This window comes from Corythoichthys intestinalis, chromosome 17 (genome assembly GCF_030265065.1).
Source record: "Corythoichthys intestinalis isolate RoL2023-P3 chromosome 17, ASM3026506v1, whole genome shotgun sequence".
NCBI classification, from domain to species: domain Eukaryota; kingdom Metazoa; phylum Chordata; class Actinopteri; order Syngnathiformes; family Syngnathidae; genus Corythoichthys; species Corythoichthys intestinalis.
Window position 1 is genome coordinate 41,830,018 of NC_080411.1, and position 17,932 is coordinate 41,847,949.

At 41.9% G+C, this 17,932-nt stretch overlaps 1 protein-coding gene across 1 annotated transcript in view; it reads left to right on the top strand.

Annotated features, from left to right (window-relative positions):
• The window catches only part of si:ch211-196i2.1 (collagen alpha-1(I) chain), a 207,633-nt gene that overhangs the window by 132,292 nt on the left and 57,409 nt on the right, over positions 1-17,932 (top strand). Inside the window, exons 23-26 of the mRNA XM_057818339.1 lie at positions 2,566-2,619; positions 3,208-3,252; positions 3,346-3,399; positions 4,812-4,919. Of these exons, the coding sequence (XP_057674322.1) occupies positions 2,566-2,619; positions 3,208-3,252; positions 3,346-3,399; positions 4,812-4,919 (261 nt within the window). The remainder of the gene's footprint in view (positions 1-2,565; positions 2,620-3,207; positions 3,253-3,345; positions 3,400-4,811; positions 4,920-17,932) is intronic.

The following is a 17,932-nucleotide window of genomic DNA, read 5'->3' on the forward strand; positions in this document are numbered from 1 at the left end:
CTGAGTTTTTGGCTTTGGAACATGTATGAAGAAAACATCCTTCATATGTCGCAGTGTCTAGAGTGGTTCCATAGCAGCAGTGTTTACTCGGCATGTTCTTATTTTAAAGATTCTCGGCAGAAAACAAGCTGTAATAACATTGATTGTATGCAAGGGAGTGTCGATGTTGACCCACTTCCAGGTTACGATGGCGACGTCATGGTCTAAAAATAGCATTTATGTGGTACGCTCGTACATTCATATCGGAAAGGGGGCTCAGACTTGCGGCACGGGGGCCAATTGCGGCCTAAGGGACAATATTATTATGTGTTGCCCGCATGTATTTTGCGATGGACAACTACAGTGCCTTGCAAAAGTATTCGGCCCCCTTGAACCTTGCAACCTTTTGCCACATTTCAGGCTTCAAACATAAAGATATAAAATTTTAATTTTTTGTCAAGAATCAACAACAAGTGGGACACAATCGTGAAGTGGAACAAAATTTATTGGATAATTTAAACTTTTTTAACAAATAAAAAACTGAAAAGTGGGGCGTGCAATATTATTCGGCCCCCTTGCGTTAATACTTTGTAGCGCCACCTTTTGCTCCAATTACAGCCGCAAGTCGCTTGGGGTATGTTTCTATCAGTTTTGCACATCGAGAGACTGACATTCTTGCCCATTCTTCCTTGCAAAACAGCTCGAGCTCAGTGAGGTTGGATGGAGAGTGTTTGTGAACAGCAGTCTTCAGCTCTTTCCACAGATTCTCGATTGGATTCAGGTCTGGACTTTGACTTGGCCATTCTAACACCTGGATACGTTTATTTTTGAACCATTCCATTGTAGATTTGGCTTTATGTTTTGGATCATTGTCCTGTTGGAAGATAAATCTTCGTCCCAGTCTCAGGTCTTGTGCAGATACCAACAGGTTTTCTTCCAGAATGTTCCTGTATTTGGCTGCATCCATCTTCACGTCAATTTTAACCATCTTCCCTGTCCCTGCTGAAGAAAAGCAGGCCCAAACCATGATGCTGCCACCACCATGTTTGACAGTGGGGATGGTGTGTTCAGGGTGATGAGCTGTGTTGCTTTTACGCCAAACATATCGTTTTGCATTGTGGCCAAAAAGTTCAATTTTGGTTTCATCTGACCAGAGCACCTTCTTCCACATGTTTGGTGTGTCTCCCAGGTGGCTTGTGGCAAACTTTAAACGAGACTTTTTATGGATATCTTTGAGAAATGGCTTTCTTCTTGCCACTCTTCCATAAAGGCCAGATTTGTGCAGTGTACGACTGATTGTTGTCCTATGGACAGACTCTCCCACCTCAACTTTAGATCTCTGCAGTTCATCCAGAGTGATCATAGGCCTCTTGGCTGCATCTCTGATCAGTTTTCTTCTTGTTTGAGAAGAAAGTTTGGAAGGACGGCCGGGTCTTGGTAGATTTGCAGTGGTCTGATGCTCCTTCCATTTCAATATGATGGCTTGCACAGTGCTCCTTGAGATGTTTAAAGCTTGGGAAATCTTTTTGTATCCAAATCCGGCTTTAAACTTCTCCACAACAGTATCTCGGACCTGCCTGGTGTGTTCCTTGGTTTTCATAATGCTCTCTGCACTTTAAACAGAACCCTGAGACTATCACAGAGCAGGTGCATTTATACGGAGACTTCATTACACACAGGTGGATTCTATTTATCATCATCGGTCATTTAGGACAACATTGGATCATTCAGAGATCCTCACTGAACTTCTGGAGTGAGTTTGCTGCACTGAAAGTAAAGGAGCCGAATAATATTGCACGCCCCACTTTTCAGTTTTTTATTTGTTAAAAAAGTTTAAATTATCCAATAAATGTTGTTCCACTTCACGATTGTGTCCCACTTGTTGTTGATTCTTGACAAAAAAATTAAATTTCATATCTTTATGTTTGAAGCCTGAAATGTGGCGAAAGGTTGCAAGATTCAAGGGGGCCGAATACTTTTGCAAGGCACTGTATTATATACGGTATATATACAGTATACTGTATAAAGTATTTTTAAATTAAATGAATTAATTGAAGACTCAATTTGAAAAAATAGTCATACATATTAAAAAAAACAACCCCTAAATTAAAAAAGCCATTTGCAATTAAAAAAATATAAATAGTTCTATATACAATTATTAAAACAAAATGCAATCAATAGGAAAAAAGGAGGAAGTGTGGTCCATGAGCATTTGACATTACGAATTGGCTAAAAGTGAAAAAAATAAACAAATCATGCTAAGTAATCATTCGATTGCTTCCAGCCCATCCAAGTTGAAATGGATTTGGACGTCTGTTGCCATCAATAGGTATTTTCAACATTGATGTCCCACGTTTACTAACTTCTAGAACACATACTCAGTAACCTGGTTGGCAGTGAATGAGTTAAGCTAATGAAAACATTTGAATAGACGATCACTGTCACTGAAAGGGTTAAAATTACTGTACAATGGTTGGATTGACATTAGTGAACCACAACTTCGAAATTACTGCAGGTTAACACAGTGTCATACACAGTATTAATTTGTCCTTTTGTGTTTTTGCTCTCAATTTGTTTTCACCCTAGGGGCCTGCAGGCACAGTGGGTTTGCGGGGTGAACCCGGCTTTGAAGGGCCAGTGGTGAGTTACCCTTAGATTTTCCCCTGGGATTTTATTACTTATTGATATTTTGAATATGTATGACCTACACTAAAATTCATTGATGACAAGAAATTAAGTATGCTGCATAATTTCTTTCTTTTTTTTTTTTTTTTTTTTTTGCGTGGATAGCATTTTGAAATGTCCTTTGTAAGATTTTAATGGCATGAAACCGAACCACTGCTTATTTTTTATTTGAAACAGTGGCCAACCCAACAGTGACATCTACAACCCAACAGTGACATCTACTGGTTGACTACTTATCAGGGTCTACGGTAGCTGTTAGGCAATAAACCACTAAAATGTTTTTACTCTTTCTGTCCACGGTGCAGCATCACATAGGTCCAAAATACATCTAAATATTGATTGTGCAGCTCATGTTTTTTTTTGTTTTTTTTTCTTTCAATTGTCTCTTCTGTAGTGTGAATACCGGCAATACCTATATTTCGTTTAGTTTTCTTTTTAAACTGAAGATTGTCACAAACCATTTAAAGACTTCAAGAAACAGTTTTTATTATTGGATAAACAAAAGACATTTGATGGATTGATTCACCTTATTGATCTTTTCAGGGTGCACCCGGAGAACCCGGTGAACCAGGTTTCCCTGGAGCTACGGTAAGAAAAACAACCTATATCATGACCATTTTCACTTTGTACAGCTATTTTTACTGGTTAACAATAATATTGAAAGCCTGTTGTGATGTGCAGGGCATCCGGGGAACGGATGGGGACAAAGGGATTCCAGGTCCTAAAGGAGATAAAGTAGGAAATGCTTTTCCATATTTCTAAATACTATTGTGTATCGTAATGAAAGCAGGTTCTATAACGGGACATGAAAACTATTCTTAATATCTGCCCTTTAAATAATAACCATAAAGGCTACGTTCAGACTGTAGGAATATCTGATTTCAATCGGATTCCTACTCAAATCTGATTTTCAGGGCTGACCTCATGGTACAGGGACACTAGAAATCACTCACAGCATGGGGTGCTGAGGATTTTATTTTGTTTTTCCCATTCCAAAACAGCCGTTTCAGTCCAAATTTGTCATGATCACGCTTTTTTTCCATAGAAGAACTCAATGGCAGTACCCACACATGCTGGATAGTTGATATACTACTACTAGGCTACTACAAAGACAGCGTTCTATTTCACTGACAATATGTGTTAGAGTTTTGTAATGGAAAAAAAAACGCCCGTGTATTATAATGCAAATCCCTGCAGCTAGACAGCGCAATGACACACGAACACATTTGAAAACTAAAAGGTCCAATAAGGTTGGGTTAACACCCCCTTTTCACAACAATAAAATAAATTGCACACTAATATCTAACAGTGCCCGGATGGATCTGAGATTCACTCAGAAAACAGTGAAATTTGGTGGTGGCAAAATCATTGTCTGGGGTTACATCCAGTCTGGGGTGTGCGAGGGATCTGCAGGGTGGAAGGCAACATAAATAATCTGAAATATCAACAAATCTTAGCTGCCTCTTACATTCCTAACCATAAAAAGGGACAAATTCTGCAGCAGGATGGTGCTCCATTGCATACTTCAATCTGTACCTCAAAGTTCCTCAAGGCAAAAAAGATCAAGATCCTCTAGGACTGGCCAGCCCTGTCACCAGACATGAACATCATTGAGCATGTCTGGGGTAGGATGAAAGAGGAAGCATGGAAGACGAAACCCAAAAATGTTGATGAACTCTGGGAGTCATGCAAGACTGCTTTCTTTGATGTTCCTGATGACTTCATCAATAAATTGTATGAATCCTTGCCGAAGCCCATGGAAGTCAGACAGAATATTAAATTTGGATCTCACAGCACCACTACTTAATTCGCTTATGTTATGTAACATATTTTTGTATTTGAAGTACATCTTTTGTTCAATTTTCACACTATTTTCTGTAGGCGACAAAACCTTTGTCTTGCCAAAATTTGACCTTTATGTCTTCATTAAATGATAAATCTTTTTTCAGTGAAACAAATATGTTTTTGTACATTCAACATAATTTGGGAGGGTCTTAGCTTTCCTATGAGCCATTTATGAAAAAGTCAGGTTATTAACAATTGTTTCTACAAAATGGATAAGCGACAAGACTTTTGTCAGGGACTTAGTAAAGTAAATGTCAGAATAACAAATTTGACATGAAATTGGTTTTTGATGTTTGTTTTAGGGTTTTCAAGGGGCAACTGGTATTCGAGGTCCTCAGGGAGAGAGGGGTCCTTCTGGGTTTCCAGGTTACTTTGGAGCCAAGGGTCAACCTGGTCCTAAAGGCATTGAGGTACAATGTACTGTACATATTACATTTCGGACTAATATATTGTCAATGTTATACACGTGAAAGGATAAGATAAGTAATGAAACTATTCAAGCGAAAGGCAATCATTTCTCAATTCTAGTTACCATATTTTCCGCAGTATAAGGTGCATCAGAGTATAAGGCGCACCTTAAATGAATGGCCTAATTTAAAACTGTTTTCATATACAGTGGTACCTCGACATAGGATCGCTACGACACACGATCTTTTCGGCATCCGACGTAAAATTTGACTCGCCATTTGTTTCTACATCCGACGACATGCTCTAAATACGACCATCTATGACAGCACCGCAGTTTCTTTGTTTTCCCGCAAGATGGACGCACGGCAGATTTTCTTGTGAGAGATATCAACATGGGTTCCAACGATGTTAGTGGAGGTGGTGAAAAAAAGGGAAAAGGTGATGCTTACCATTGACATTAAGATGGCTAGATGATAGAAAAATATGAGCATGGGGTGCGCATCCGTGATATGGCTCAACAATACAGCCATAGACAGCATGATCTTAGCGGTCCTCCTCCGTTCGCCAGTTTTTATAAGTGTGTACGTCAGGAGACAAAAAGTCTTAAATAGCATTATTATGTGAATTAGAATCATATTTAGAGACAATTCGACTATTTACAACAATTTGGCAACGCAGATGACGAGAAATTAGTCTTTTAATCTGCCTTTTAGCCCTGCCTGTCATTTTAGCGCTCTAGTGTCCCCAGCTGGCAAAATAATGCTTTACTACACGGCGAAGACAGCGAGCGAGTCATAGAAGAACGACTGCAGTTGTTGTGCAGTTCACATGGCAGAATGTGTCAGGAGAGCTTTTCTGCACGCCCATCCATGATCGCGGATATCTACGTGTGCGCAGCACAAAGGTCGAGAATAAAATGCCAACAAAGTCACTCCAGTGGCCGTGACCTGGGTGACGTCACAGGCCAATAAGGCACCCGCTCACCCAGCACTAGTTCCTTTTCGGAATGTACTCGCAGGGAGTCTGAGTGACAGGCAACTCTGGCGGTCATCCGGAATTCATAGAACCCCAGTTACAGAAGTAACTCTTGTTCTATTTCATTCCTCCTGACCGCCAGAGGGTGGTGCTTAGCACCTGGATATCTACGTGTGTGCAGCACAAAGGTCGAGAATAAAATGCCAACAAAGTCACTCCAGTGGGCATGACCTGGGTGACGTCACAGGCCAATAAGGCACCCGCTCACCCAGCACTAGTTTCTTTTCGGAATGTACTCGCAGGGAGTCTGAGTGACAGGCAACTCTGGCGGTCATCCGGAATTCATAGAACCCCAGTTACAGAAGTAACTCTTGTTCTATTTCATTCCTCCTGACCGCCAGAGGGTGGTGCTTAGCACCTGGATATCTACGTGTGTGCAGCACAAAGGTTGATTCTCGTCTGATCTCGGAAGCAAACGCAAGTAAATAGTCCTTCATTTTAAGTTTATAGTGTTTACTTTGTAATTGCTGTATTTTTAACACAGTTAAAGTTACAATTTCTGATCCGTTGGAAAATTTGACAGAACACTGGGCACACGAAGAGGGCAATAAGCAGAGTATAGTGCTCTCCCGGCAGGGAGATGTGTGAAAGCCTCCGGTGGACAAGTAGCATGTCAGCCACAAAATGCGAGTCACCTCGGTCTTAAAACGTGTGCCATAATCCCAGTATTTAACGTAGGCAAGGCAGGGCAAGGCAAATTTATTTACAGTGTCTTGCAAAAGTATTCGGCCCCCTTGAACCTTGCAACCTTTCGCCACATTTCAGGCTTCAAACATAAAGATATAAAATTTTAATTTTTTGTCAAGAATCAACAACAAGTGGGACACAATCGTGAAGTGGAACAAAATTTATTGGATAAATTAAACTTTTTTAACAAATAAAAAACTGAAAAGTCGGGCGTGCAATATTATTCGGCCCCCTTGCGTTAATACTTTGTAGCGCCACCTTTTGCTCCAATTACAGCTGCAAGTCGCTTGGGGTATGTTTCTATCAGTTTTGCACATCGAGAGACTGACATTCTTGCCCATTCTTCCATGCAAAACAGCTCGAGCTCAGTGAGGTTGGATGGAGAGTGTTTGTGAACAGCAGTCTTCAGCTCTTTCCACAGATTCTCGATTGGATTCAGGTCTGGACTTTGACTTGGCCATTCTAACACCTGGATACGTTTATTTTTGAACCATTCCATTGTAGATTTGGCTTTATGTTGTGGATTATTGTCCTGTTGGAAGATAAATCTCCGTCCCAGTCTCAGGTCTTGTGCAGATACCAACAGGTTTTCTTCCAGAATGTTCCTGTATTTGGCTGCATCCATCTTCCCGTCAATTTTAACCATCTTCCCTGTCCCTGCTGAAGAAAAGCAGGCCCAAACCATGATGCTGCCACCACCATGTTTGACAGTAGGGATGGTGTGTTCAGGGTGATGAGCTGTGTTGCTTTTACGCCAAACATCGTTTTGCATTGTGGCCAAAAAGTTCAATTTTGGTTTCATCTGACCAGAGCACCTTCTTCCACATGTTTGGTGTGTCTCCCAGGTGGCTTGTGGCAAACTTTAAACGAGACTTTTAATGGATATCTTTGAGAAATGGCTTTCTTCTTGCCACTCTTCCATAAAGGCCAGATTTGTGCAGTGTACGACTGATTGTTGTCCTATGGACAGACTCTCCCACCTCAGCTGTAGATCTCTGCAGTTCATCCAGAGTGATCATAGGCCTCTTGGCTGCATCTCTGATCAGTTTTCTCCTTGATTGAGAAGAAAGTTTGGAAGGACGGCCGGGTCTTGGTAGATTTGCAGTGGTCTGATGCTCCTTCCATTTCAATATGATGGCTTGCACAGTGCTCCTTGAGATGTTTAAAGCTTGGGAAATCTTTTTGTATCCAAATCCGACTTTAAACTTCTCCACAACAGTATCTCGGACCTGCCTGGTGTGTTCCTTGGTTTTCATAATGCTCTCTGCACTTTAAACAGAACCCTGAGACTACCACAGAGCAGGTGCATTTATACGGAGACTTGATTACACACAGGTGGATTCTAGTTATCATCATCGGTCATTTAGGACAACATTGGATCACTCAGAGATCCTCACTGAACTTCTGGAGTGAGTTTGCTGCACTGAAAGTAAAGGGGCCGAATAATATTGCACGCCCCACTTTTCAGTTTTTTATTTGTTAAAAAAGTTTAAATTATCCAATAAATGTTGTTCCACTTCACGATTGTGTCCCACTTGTTGTTGATTCTTGACAAAAAAATTAAATTTCATATCTTTATGTTTGAAGCCTGAAATGTGGCGAAAGGTTGCGAGATTCAAGGGGGCCGAATACTTTTGCAAGGCACTGTATATAGCACAATTCAACACAAGGCAATTCAAAGTGCTTTACATCACATGAAGACCATAAAAATCACATTTAAATCAACAAAACGTAAAAACCAAGACAAATGATCGCATTTAATCACAGAATAAAAATAAATAAATAAAAATAAAACAAAAATAAAAATAAAGCAAAAAATACTACTACTAATAATCATTGAAATCAGCAATGGAGATAAGCACAAGAGGAATAGAAGGCAGGTAGGTTGAAATATATAGACAGTTATGGATATGCAGTGCCAAACAAAAGCGTTTTTAGCCCTGATTTAAAGGAGCTAACAGTTTGAGCATACTTCAGACGTTCGGGTAACTTGTTCCAGAGGTGAGGAGCATAATAACTAAATGCTGCCTCACCCTGCTTGGTTCTTGTTCTTGGAACATGCAGAAGACCCGTTCCAGACGACCTTAGGGGTCTAGATGTCTCATAGGAATCTAACAAGTCAAGCATGTATTTTGGTCCAAGGCCATTAAGTGTTTTGTAGACGAGCAGTAGTATTTTATAGTCTATCCTTTGACTCACTGGAAGCCAGTGTAGCAATTTCAAAACCGGTGTAATGTGGTCCAGCTTCCTTGTATTTGTGAGGACTCTGGCTGCAGCATTCTGTACTAGCTGCAGCTTCCTGACTGATTTTTTATCAAGACCTGTAAATATACCGTTGCAGTAGTCCAATCTGCTGAAAATGAAGGCATGCATAAGTTTTTCCATGTCTTGTTGAGTCAGAAGCCCCTTAATTCTGGTTATATTTTTTAGGTGGTAATAAGCGGATTTAGTGACGGACTTTAGATGGCTATCAAATTTTAGGTCTGAGTCAATAATTACGCCAAGTTTTCTGACTTGATTTGTAGCTGTTAGTGACATTGTGCTAAGTTGGCTGCTTATCTTTGACCTTTCCTTTTTTGGCCCAAAAATGATCACCTCTGTCTTCTCTACATTTAACTGGAGAAAATTCTGGCACATCCATTCATTGATTTGACGAATGCATTTACTCAGGGAGACTAAGGGACTATAATCATGTGGGGATACAGAAATGTACAGTTGTGTGTCATCTGCATAGGCGTGATAGCTGATGTCATACTGTTCCATTATCTGAGCTAACGGAAGCATATAGATGTTAAATAAGAGTGGTCCAAGAATTGACCCTTGAGGGACTCCACACGTGAATTTGGTTCGTTCTGACTGATAGTTTCCAATTGACACAAAGAAATCTCTATCATGTAAATAGGATGTGAACCACTGAAGAATAGTGTCAGTAAGCCCTACTCACTGTTCCAATCTGCTGAGTAGTATGTTGTGATCAACCGTGTCAAATGCGGCGCTGAGATCCAATAGTAGCAGAACAGATGATTTGCCTGCATCGGTATTCCGACGAATGTCATTTAGGACTTTGATAAGCACGGTCTCGGTGCTGTGTTGTGGCCGAAATCCAGACTGAAATGAGTTAAAAAGATTGTTTTGCATCATAAAAGTCTGGATCTGTTCAAACACAACCCTTTCGATAATTTTCCCCAGGAATGTCAGATTTGATATTGGCCAACCAACTAATGGTTGAGGCATCCAGATTAGGTTTTTTTAGGAGAGGTTTTATTACTGCAGTTTTTAAAGTCTGAGGAAACTCTCCTGTTTGGAGGGAAGTATTTATAATCTGAAGTATGTCTGGGGCTATGCAATGAAAAACAGTTTTGAAAAAGTTTGAAGGAAGGATGTCAAGGCAGCATGTTGTGGGCTTTAATTTCGACACAATTGTTTAGTGTAACATTTGTTAATCCGGAGTTGCACACAGCCTGTCTAATCTTTAGTACTTTGTGTGTAAAGAATGCTGCGAAAATTATTACAGGACACCTCAGATGCCAATTCCTGAGGTATTGATGCTTGTGGGTTTGTCAGTTTGTCAACAACAGAAAATAGTGTGCGAGTATTGTTGGTGTTTCTACTAATGATCTCTGAAAAATATGATTGTCTAGCATTTTTCAGTTCCTGGTTGTATTTGCGAAGACTCTCTTTGTAGATATCATAAAAAACTAGGAGTTTGTTTTTTCGCCATCTGCGTTCTGCTCGTCTACAAACTTGTTTTTGTTTTATAGCTAGTATGGCATTTCTCCAGGGTGACCTCTTCTTTCTTGACAAAGATTTTGTCTTAATCGTGGCAATAGTGTCCATTACAGTCATCACACTGGAACTGAAACTATTCACAAGTTCTTCCACTGGAGCTATTGTAGAGGTTAATGATGAGGCATAGGCCTGTGTGAATAACGCACATGTGTTATCACTTATGTAACGCTTCCTAATCACCTCTGTTTCCCTTTTTCAGAGGATGGACAGGGGTGGTCATTTTAAACATAATGCAGTAGTGATCAGACAGAGCAACATCATTCACTGTGACCTAAGAGATGTTAAGACCTTTGGATATTATTAAGTCCAGTATGTGCCCTCTGTTATGTGTTGGAACTGTGACATGCTGAGATAAACCAAATGTATCCAAAATATTTAAAAGCTCTCTAGCACATCCTTCTTCAGGATTATCAACATGAATGTTAAAGTCACCCACTAAAACAACACAATCAAAGTCCATGCAGACGGAAGACAGTATTTTGGTAAGCTCATCAAAAAACATTGTGTTATACTTCGGTGGTCTGTAAATTGTTACCAAGGCAGCTCTGCTAGGGCTTTTTAGCTGAATGACAATATATTCAAAGGAATCAAACTGACCACATGAAATATTCGTGCATTGAAAACTGTCCCTGATCAGACTGGCAACCCCACCTCCTTTCTTATGGGTTCTTGGCACACTAAAGAAATTGAAGTTTGTGGGGGTTGCCTCAATCAGAACTGTCGAACTCTTATCTTGATCTAACCAAGTTTCTGTTAGGAACAACATGTCAAGGTTATGTTTGCTGATAAAATCATTAATTAAGAAAGATTTGCCAGCTAAAGATCTAATATTTAGCAGAGCCAATTGGAGATGCCAGACTGGATTCACTGGTGAGTTTTGGGAATGACTTACTATGCTTAACAGGTTGGCAGAGTTGATTGAGCGTTTTTTATTTCTCACCAGTCTAGCCCTTTTTTTGTTGTTTATCACCACTGGGATTGTTGAGCATACATACTGTACTCCATAAGGCCCCGGCTTTTGCTGGGACAGAACAGTCTTTGTAATGTTGTCACAGCCTGGACCCGGTGCACATCATATTGGTGTCGCAAACATGGCTTCCTCCATAGAAGGATAATACGGTGTAGTTCCAGAGTTGTAGTGCTTTGGCTTTGCCCCGAGAGAATTCCAGGGGAGGCTGGTTGGTTTTTGCCATCTTCCCCTGGCACCTGTCGGGTGTGACAGGTCCAGGGTGGAAGCGAAGACATGAACTTGAGGAGATCAAGAGACTGGTTAACCTTGCTATCTAGATCCATGGAGTCCCGATCAGGTTGACTCATTATTTCATCCAAACTAAGTCGTCGGCGGGGTGGCTTCCGGGACTGTGGGGATTTAGGCCTTGATGAGGCCTTAGCCTGACTGAGTCAGCGGCGTGGTGGCGTCTTGGAGTGTGAGGATTTGGGGCTGGATGGGGCCTTATCCTGGAGTCGGCGGCGTGGTGGCGTCTTGGAGTGCGAGGATTTGGGGCTGGATGGGGCCTCGACAGCAGAGGATTGCATGGTCGGGTCGTTCTCCTCCTGTTGAGCTGATGGAGCCACTTCTTGAGTCTCGTCTGAAGGGGGTCGATCACCTGCTACCAGGGTCTCCTCCCGTTGAGGCAGTGGAGCCTCAGCAGAGGAGGGTTGGTCACAGCCTGGCAGGGCTGGCTTAGTCACCTCCCCTTCAGCGACTATCGGCTCCATTTTTGGAGGAGACATTGATCCTGCATGCACACTGTCTGATTCAGCACTCATCCCAGCCACCATGTTTATCCGATGTTTTGGGACAGCTTGCCTCCTTTCCTCGAGATAAGCAGACTGTCTGTGCCTCAAGAGATAAAACATGCTGCTGCTTAGTAACCGCACTCCTGACTTATTTAGGTGAAGGCCATCGTTCTTAAAGAGATGCCTGCGCCCTGAAAATATGTTGAAATTGTCAATGAAGTACATCGATTGTCCAGCGCATGTTGCTTTGAGCCATTTGTTGAGCATCATCACTCTGCTGAAACTTTCATCCCCCAGACTGGGCGCGGGTATGGGTCCACTGAAAAACACCTCAGTATTTAAAGTTCCGACTTTGTTTATCAGTTCAGTGAAGTCTTGCTTTAAAAGCTCTGATTTTTGCTTCGCAATATCGAGGGCTCCTGTGTGTATTATCAGAGTAGTGGCTGTTGGATGCTGAGCAGCAATGCTCAGGATATTATCAGAGATAACAGACATGGTAGCTTTGTTAAAACAACATACTCTGGTATTGTTGCTACAAAAGTGTTTCATCCCATTCACAGCAAAGTCGCCCACTATCAGAGTGCGGGGCCCATTGGGTCGCTTTCTCTGTAGCCTGCTAGCACATGCATTAGCATCGTACCTCTCTTTCGAGCTGGGTGTTCCAACTTTCCCTGGGTCAGGAGTCTCGGAGAGTGGCGTAAATCTATTTTCCAGTAGAATTCCAGCAGCTTGAGGCACTTTGCTTTGAGCCTTTGTTGTTGCCTTGATCTGTGATAATTTTCTTTCTGGTGCCGGAGTAGATGACGCTGTCTTCTGCAGAGGTGGCCATTCCTTTTCATCGTAAATCTGCCAGTGCTGGGTTCTGCCAGGGTCCCGTTGAGTCTCGATGGTGTTTGTTTGCATTCTGTGGGTCCGCTCCCACTCGCTGTTTTGGGAGATCGGCAGAGTGGTTTCATTCCCGAGCTGTCCATTTACCTCCATATTCACTTCAAGCCGGTAGATTTTTGTTTCCAGTACTGCTATCTTCTGGATCAGTTTGTGGTAATCATCCATTGACAGGGGAGGCATGTTGCTGCTACTTAGCTTTCGTTAGCCGAATTCCTCAGCTCCGATAAGGCAGACTTGTGTTCCAGTAATGACAAAAAAGCATTTTAAAAGGCTAAAAAATGCTCAAAAAGCCTTTGTTTGAATATAAACAAGATTAAAAGAAAATTCCAAGACTTACTGAGTAATTTAGAGGTGATTAAAAATGATTAAAAAGATGATTGAAGCTTGAGAAGCAGGAGCAAAGCAGAGAGACGTCTGCACAGTAGCGAAGCAGCAGAGAGACTGGAGCCAGGAGTAACTCATTTTGATGGCGCTGGATTAAAAAATTTAATATATATAACGATCACTTCCACACACATCCAAGCGGTCCATTTCATTCAGGAGTATAAAACACCGCGCAAATTATGAAATAAGCATGCTTTTTGCTGTGATACACACTTTAAGGTGGCAATTATTATTGTGGTAACATCGCCAAAGAAATCGCCAGCTTCGTCAGGTTTCTAATCATTTATTCCATCAACTTGTGCAACACAACACTCCTAATGTCTCCCACAGTAAGTAGGCAAAGTGAAACTAAGGCTCACTCTATCATGTCAGCCGCGCGATGCATTTAGGTACACTGCGCAAACACATTCGCCACATTCGAACCCGTTATTTTACATTATAACAAGCATTATTATTATTACTATTATTATTCCAATTTTTATTCATAATGTATTTGTTTTTGCTCTTTGTAATTGATATTAGCAATAGACCCCAATCACCAACGTCACACAATCACGTGATCGCTATATTGTGCCGCCATATTGTCCGTCATTATGTTTCCGTATTGTCATTGATCGTAGTTTCTAAAGGTGGATTCACCAGCAAATTACGGAAGCCCCAGTGCTTTCAGACGCTGTAAACTCATTGGACGAGTTGCATAAAAGCCGTTATTTGGAAAAGCTTCGGTCGATCCAGTCGCCAGATCCATATTTGATGCCCAAACCGATGTTTCCTCCCATCCGGTCCCGTCCCGTGCGTCAGAGCTCGTCCTGAGACCACAAAATTTCCAATCATTTATTTATTTTATTCATTGAAAGGTGGAAAAGCACAATATAAGTATAACACCATTTACCATTTATTTTATTTATTGACGTGAAAACATCAAATATTTTCATGGACGCATTACAGTAATGGATTTACAACTGTAAGATCAGCTTTAAATAATTAAATTACACAAAATATTAGTACTGTATTTTAGTGACAAATCATGGACTGGGCCACATAACCATCGTTGAACAGAAATGTATTAGTCTACAGGTTTTCATGACCATATCCCAATGACAATCACACAGGTATGACATTTATTAGTTCAAACAAAGTAAAATAATACATATTCACGGTACAAGAAAGTCGTTTCCGTGTGTGCGCTCCTGTCAGGGGGGACATTTCACGCAGGGCGGCTATTTTTCGGCACAACACCTGATGTTGCACTCACCTTCTTGCTGCGCGACCGTGGCGACGAGCTTCGTAGTCTCCGTCTGATGATGTCTGCGATCGTGTTGGCATCATATTGATGTTTTCGCTGCTGTCTAACGGCTGTCAACACAAACGCATCATGGACCAAGATAAACAAACCGTGCTGCTTTCGAGATTTGCCCTTTTAACAATGGGCACACAGCAACTACTAAAATGACCGTTTCTCTTCTATGTTACTGCAACCAACCGCCACACATGCCTTCACCATTTTGATTAATCAATGTTAACGATTGTCAGGAAGGTTTTAGGGTTCGTTTACTAGGCAGTGATTCCTTAGACAAGCAGAAAAACACGCAGTAATAGGAGGAATGTATGTAGCGGTAATATGTAAACACGATGAGCTGACGGACAATATGGCGGCACCAGTCAGGGGGGCGGAGTTGTGACGTCACATGTTATGTACTTCCTGATCTAAGTACATGTAAGGCCGAGACTTGAATGGAACAACACTTCTTTATTCAGTGTGCTTCTCATCATATATATCACAGAGACATAACAGAGATCACCTTTTATACTGTAATACCACACCCACAGGAAGTGCACACTATGGCAACAGCAGTGTGACATAAATATGTCACATCTCCTCCCCCCTTACATAACATGTCCCAGAAATAAACACAAAAATACCTTCTGTTTTTCCCTCATTACTTATTACCTATAAATCCAATCTATCAGGCGGTCGCCTGGCAGGATAACGATGTTCAACAGTCTCTTCCGATTTTCCACTTGTGGAAACAGGTTCCGATACCGTTTCAGGTTCCGTTTGTGCATTGGTTGAATTAGACACAATTACAGCAGGATTGTTTGGGTTTGACACATCCGGTAAGCTTGACATTTCTGGTATTTTTGACACATCCGGTAAGCTAGACATTTCTGGTATAATTACACTGCTAGCATCATCACAATCAAGAGACAGTTCTGGAGTAGTGTCTGGTGTTCCCAACAATTGATCCACATGGCGACGCCAAACACCATCAGCTGTCTGAACTGTGTAGGAAACAGGCCCAGTTTGAGCAATGATGGTGGCAGGGGCCCACTTTTCCTTACTCTGGTAACTCCGGGCCATAACAGAGTCACCAGGTGCAAAAACTCGGTTCTTGGAATGCAGGTCTCTGTACCTGACTTACTTCCGTTGATCCATTTGAACAATCTCGCTCTGGGTTGGTGGTTTCAGAAGATCCATGCCAGTTCGTATCTCTCGAGAAAACATGAGGCTCGCTGGCGATACTTTGGTAGTTGCGTGCACAGATGTTCGGTATTTGAGGAGAAATTCGTGTAGTCTCTGATGGAGTGTACTTTGCCCTTGTGATGCTTGGAGAGCATGTTTGAGGGTCTGCACAAACCTCTCTGCCAAGCCGTTGGTTGCCGGGTGATAGGGAGCCGAACCCCATTGGCTTGCAGGAATTCAACCATTTCTTTTGACACAAATTGGGGCCCATTGTCTGAGACGAGTTGTGCAGGGGCTCCGAAACGACTAAACATCTCCCCTAACTTCTCAATTGCCTTTTCCGATGTGGTTGATTTCATGATAGCTACCTCTGGCCACTTACTATGGGCATCGATAGCAACCAGAAACATTTGATTTTCAAAAGGCCCCGCAAAGTCAATATGAAAGCGGTGCCAAGGGTCCTGAGGAAAATCCCGAGGATGAAGTGGGGCTGCAGGTGGATTGTTGCGAATCTTCTGGCAAGATGAACAACTTTTTACCATCTCTTCGATCTGTTTATCTAATCCTGGCCACCAAAAATAACTTCTCGCCATTTGTTTCATTTTAACAATACCACTGTGACCTGCATGCAGTTGCGCAAGCATTTTAGCACGCAATGACTGTGGCACAATCACTCTCCTCCCCCACAGTAAACAACCCGATTGAACAGAAAGTTCCCACCTCCTATCCAAAAAAGGTATGAGAGCGGTGTTATCACACTTGGTTTGTCCTTTAATTACCATGTCTATGACGACTGACAGGTTGGGGTCGTTCCGAGTTGCACGTTTCACTTGCGACGCTGAAATAGGTGCATGTTCAACATTTCGGAAATAGAATATTTCCACTGAGGTTGGCTCATGTTTTGTGACAGGAAGCGGCAACCTCGAAAGTCCATCAGCATTGCAATGCAAATCAGATTTACGATACTTGATGTCGTATGAGTGAGCTGACAACAACAAAGCCCACCTCTGAAGACGTGCAGCAGCCAATGAAGGGATTCCTGCATGAGGTCCCAAAATCGTTGTCAGTGGTCTGTGATCCGTTAACAGAGTAAACTTCCTTCCATACAAATATTGGTGGAACTTCCTCACACCAAAAATAATGCTCAATGCTTCATGTTCTAATTGAGCATAGTTTGACTCTGCTTTGTTAAGTGTTCTCGACGCGAAAGCAATTGGTCTTTCATCTCCGTTCGGGAACACATGGGAGATGACAGCACCCACCCCATAGGGTGAAGCATCACATGCCAGCTGTATTGGATATGAAGGGTTGAAATGAGTGAGAACCTCTGATGAAATCAGGGCGTTTTTCGCATTTCGAAAAGCTTTGTTACACTCATTCGTCCATGTCCATTTTACATCTTTGCACAACAGCTCATGCAATGGTTTAAGAAGTGATGCCAAATTGGGAATAAACCGTCCATAATAGTTCAATAGACCTAAAAAAGATCTAAGCTGACTCACATTTTCTGGGGCGGGTGCATCCACAATTGCCTTTGTCTTTGATGGAGCCTTGTGTAGTCCTTCGTGGTCTATCACATGCCCGAGATACTCCACCGATGGTCTCAAAAATTCACATTTTTCCTTGCGCACTCGAAGACCATACTGCCTTAGCCTTTTTAAGACAGCATCCAGGTTGCGAAGATGCTCCTCATTGTTGGCACCGGTGCAGAGAATGTCATCCAAGTAACATTGTACTCCTGGCAATCCACTCAAAATTTGATCCATAGCCCGTTGAAACAGAGCAGGAGCAGATGTGATGCCAAAAGGTAATCTGCAATATCTGAAAAGTCCCTTGTGCGTGTTAATTGTCAGCCACTCCCGTGATTCTTTGTCCACATGCATATGCAGATAAGCTTGGTTGAGGTCAATTTTGCTGAATTTTTGCCCACCACTCAGACCTGCAAACAAATCATCGATCAATGGAAGTGGGTACTGCTCCACACAAAGCACCGGATTCAAAGTCACTTTAAAATCGCCACATGTGCGA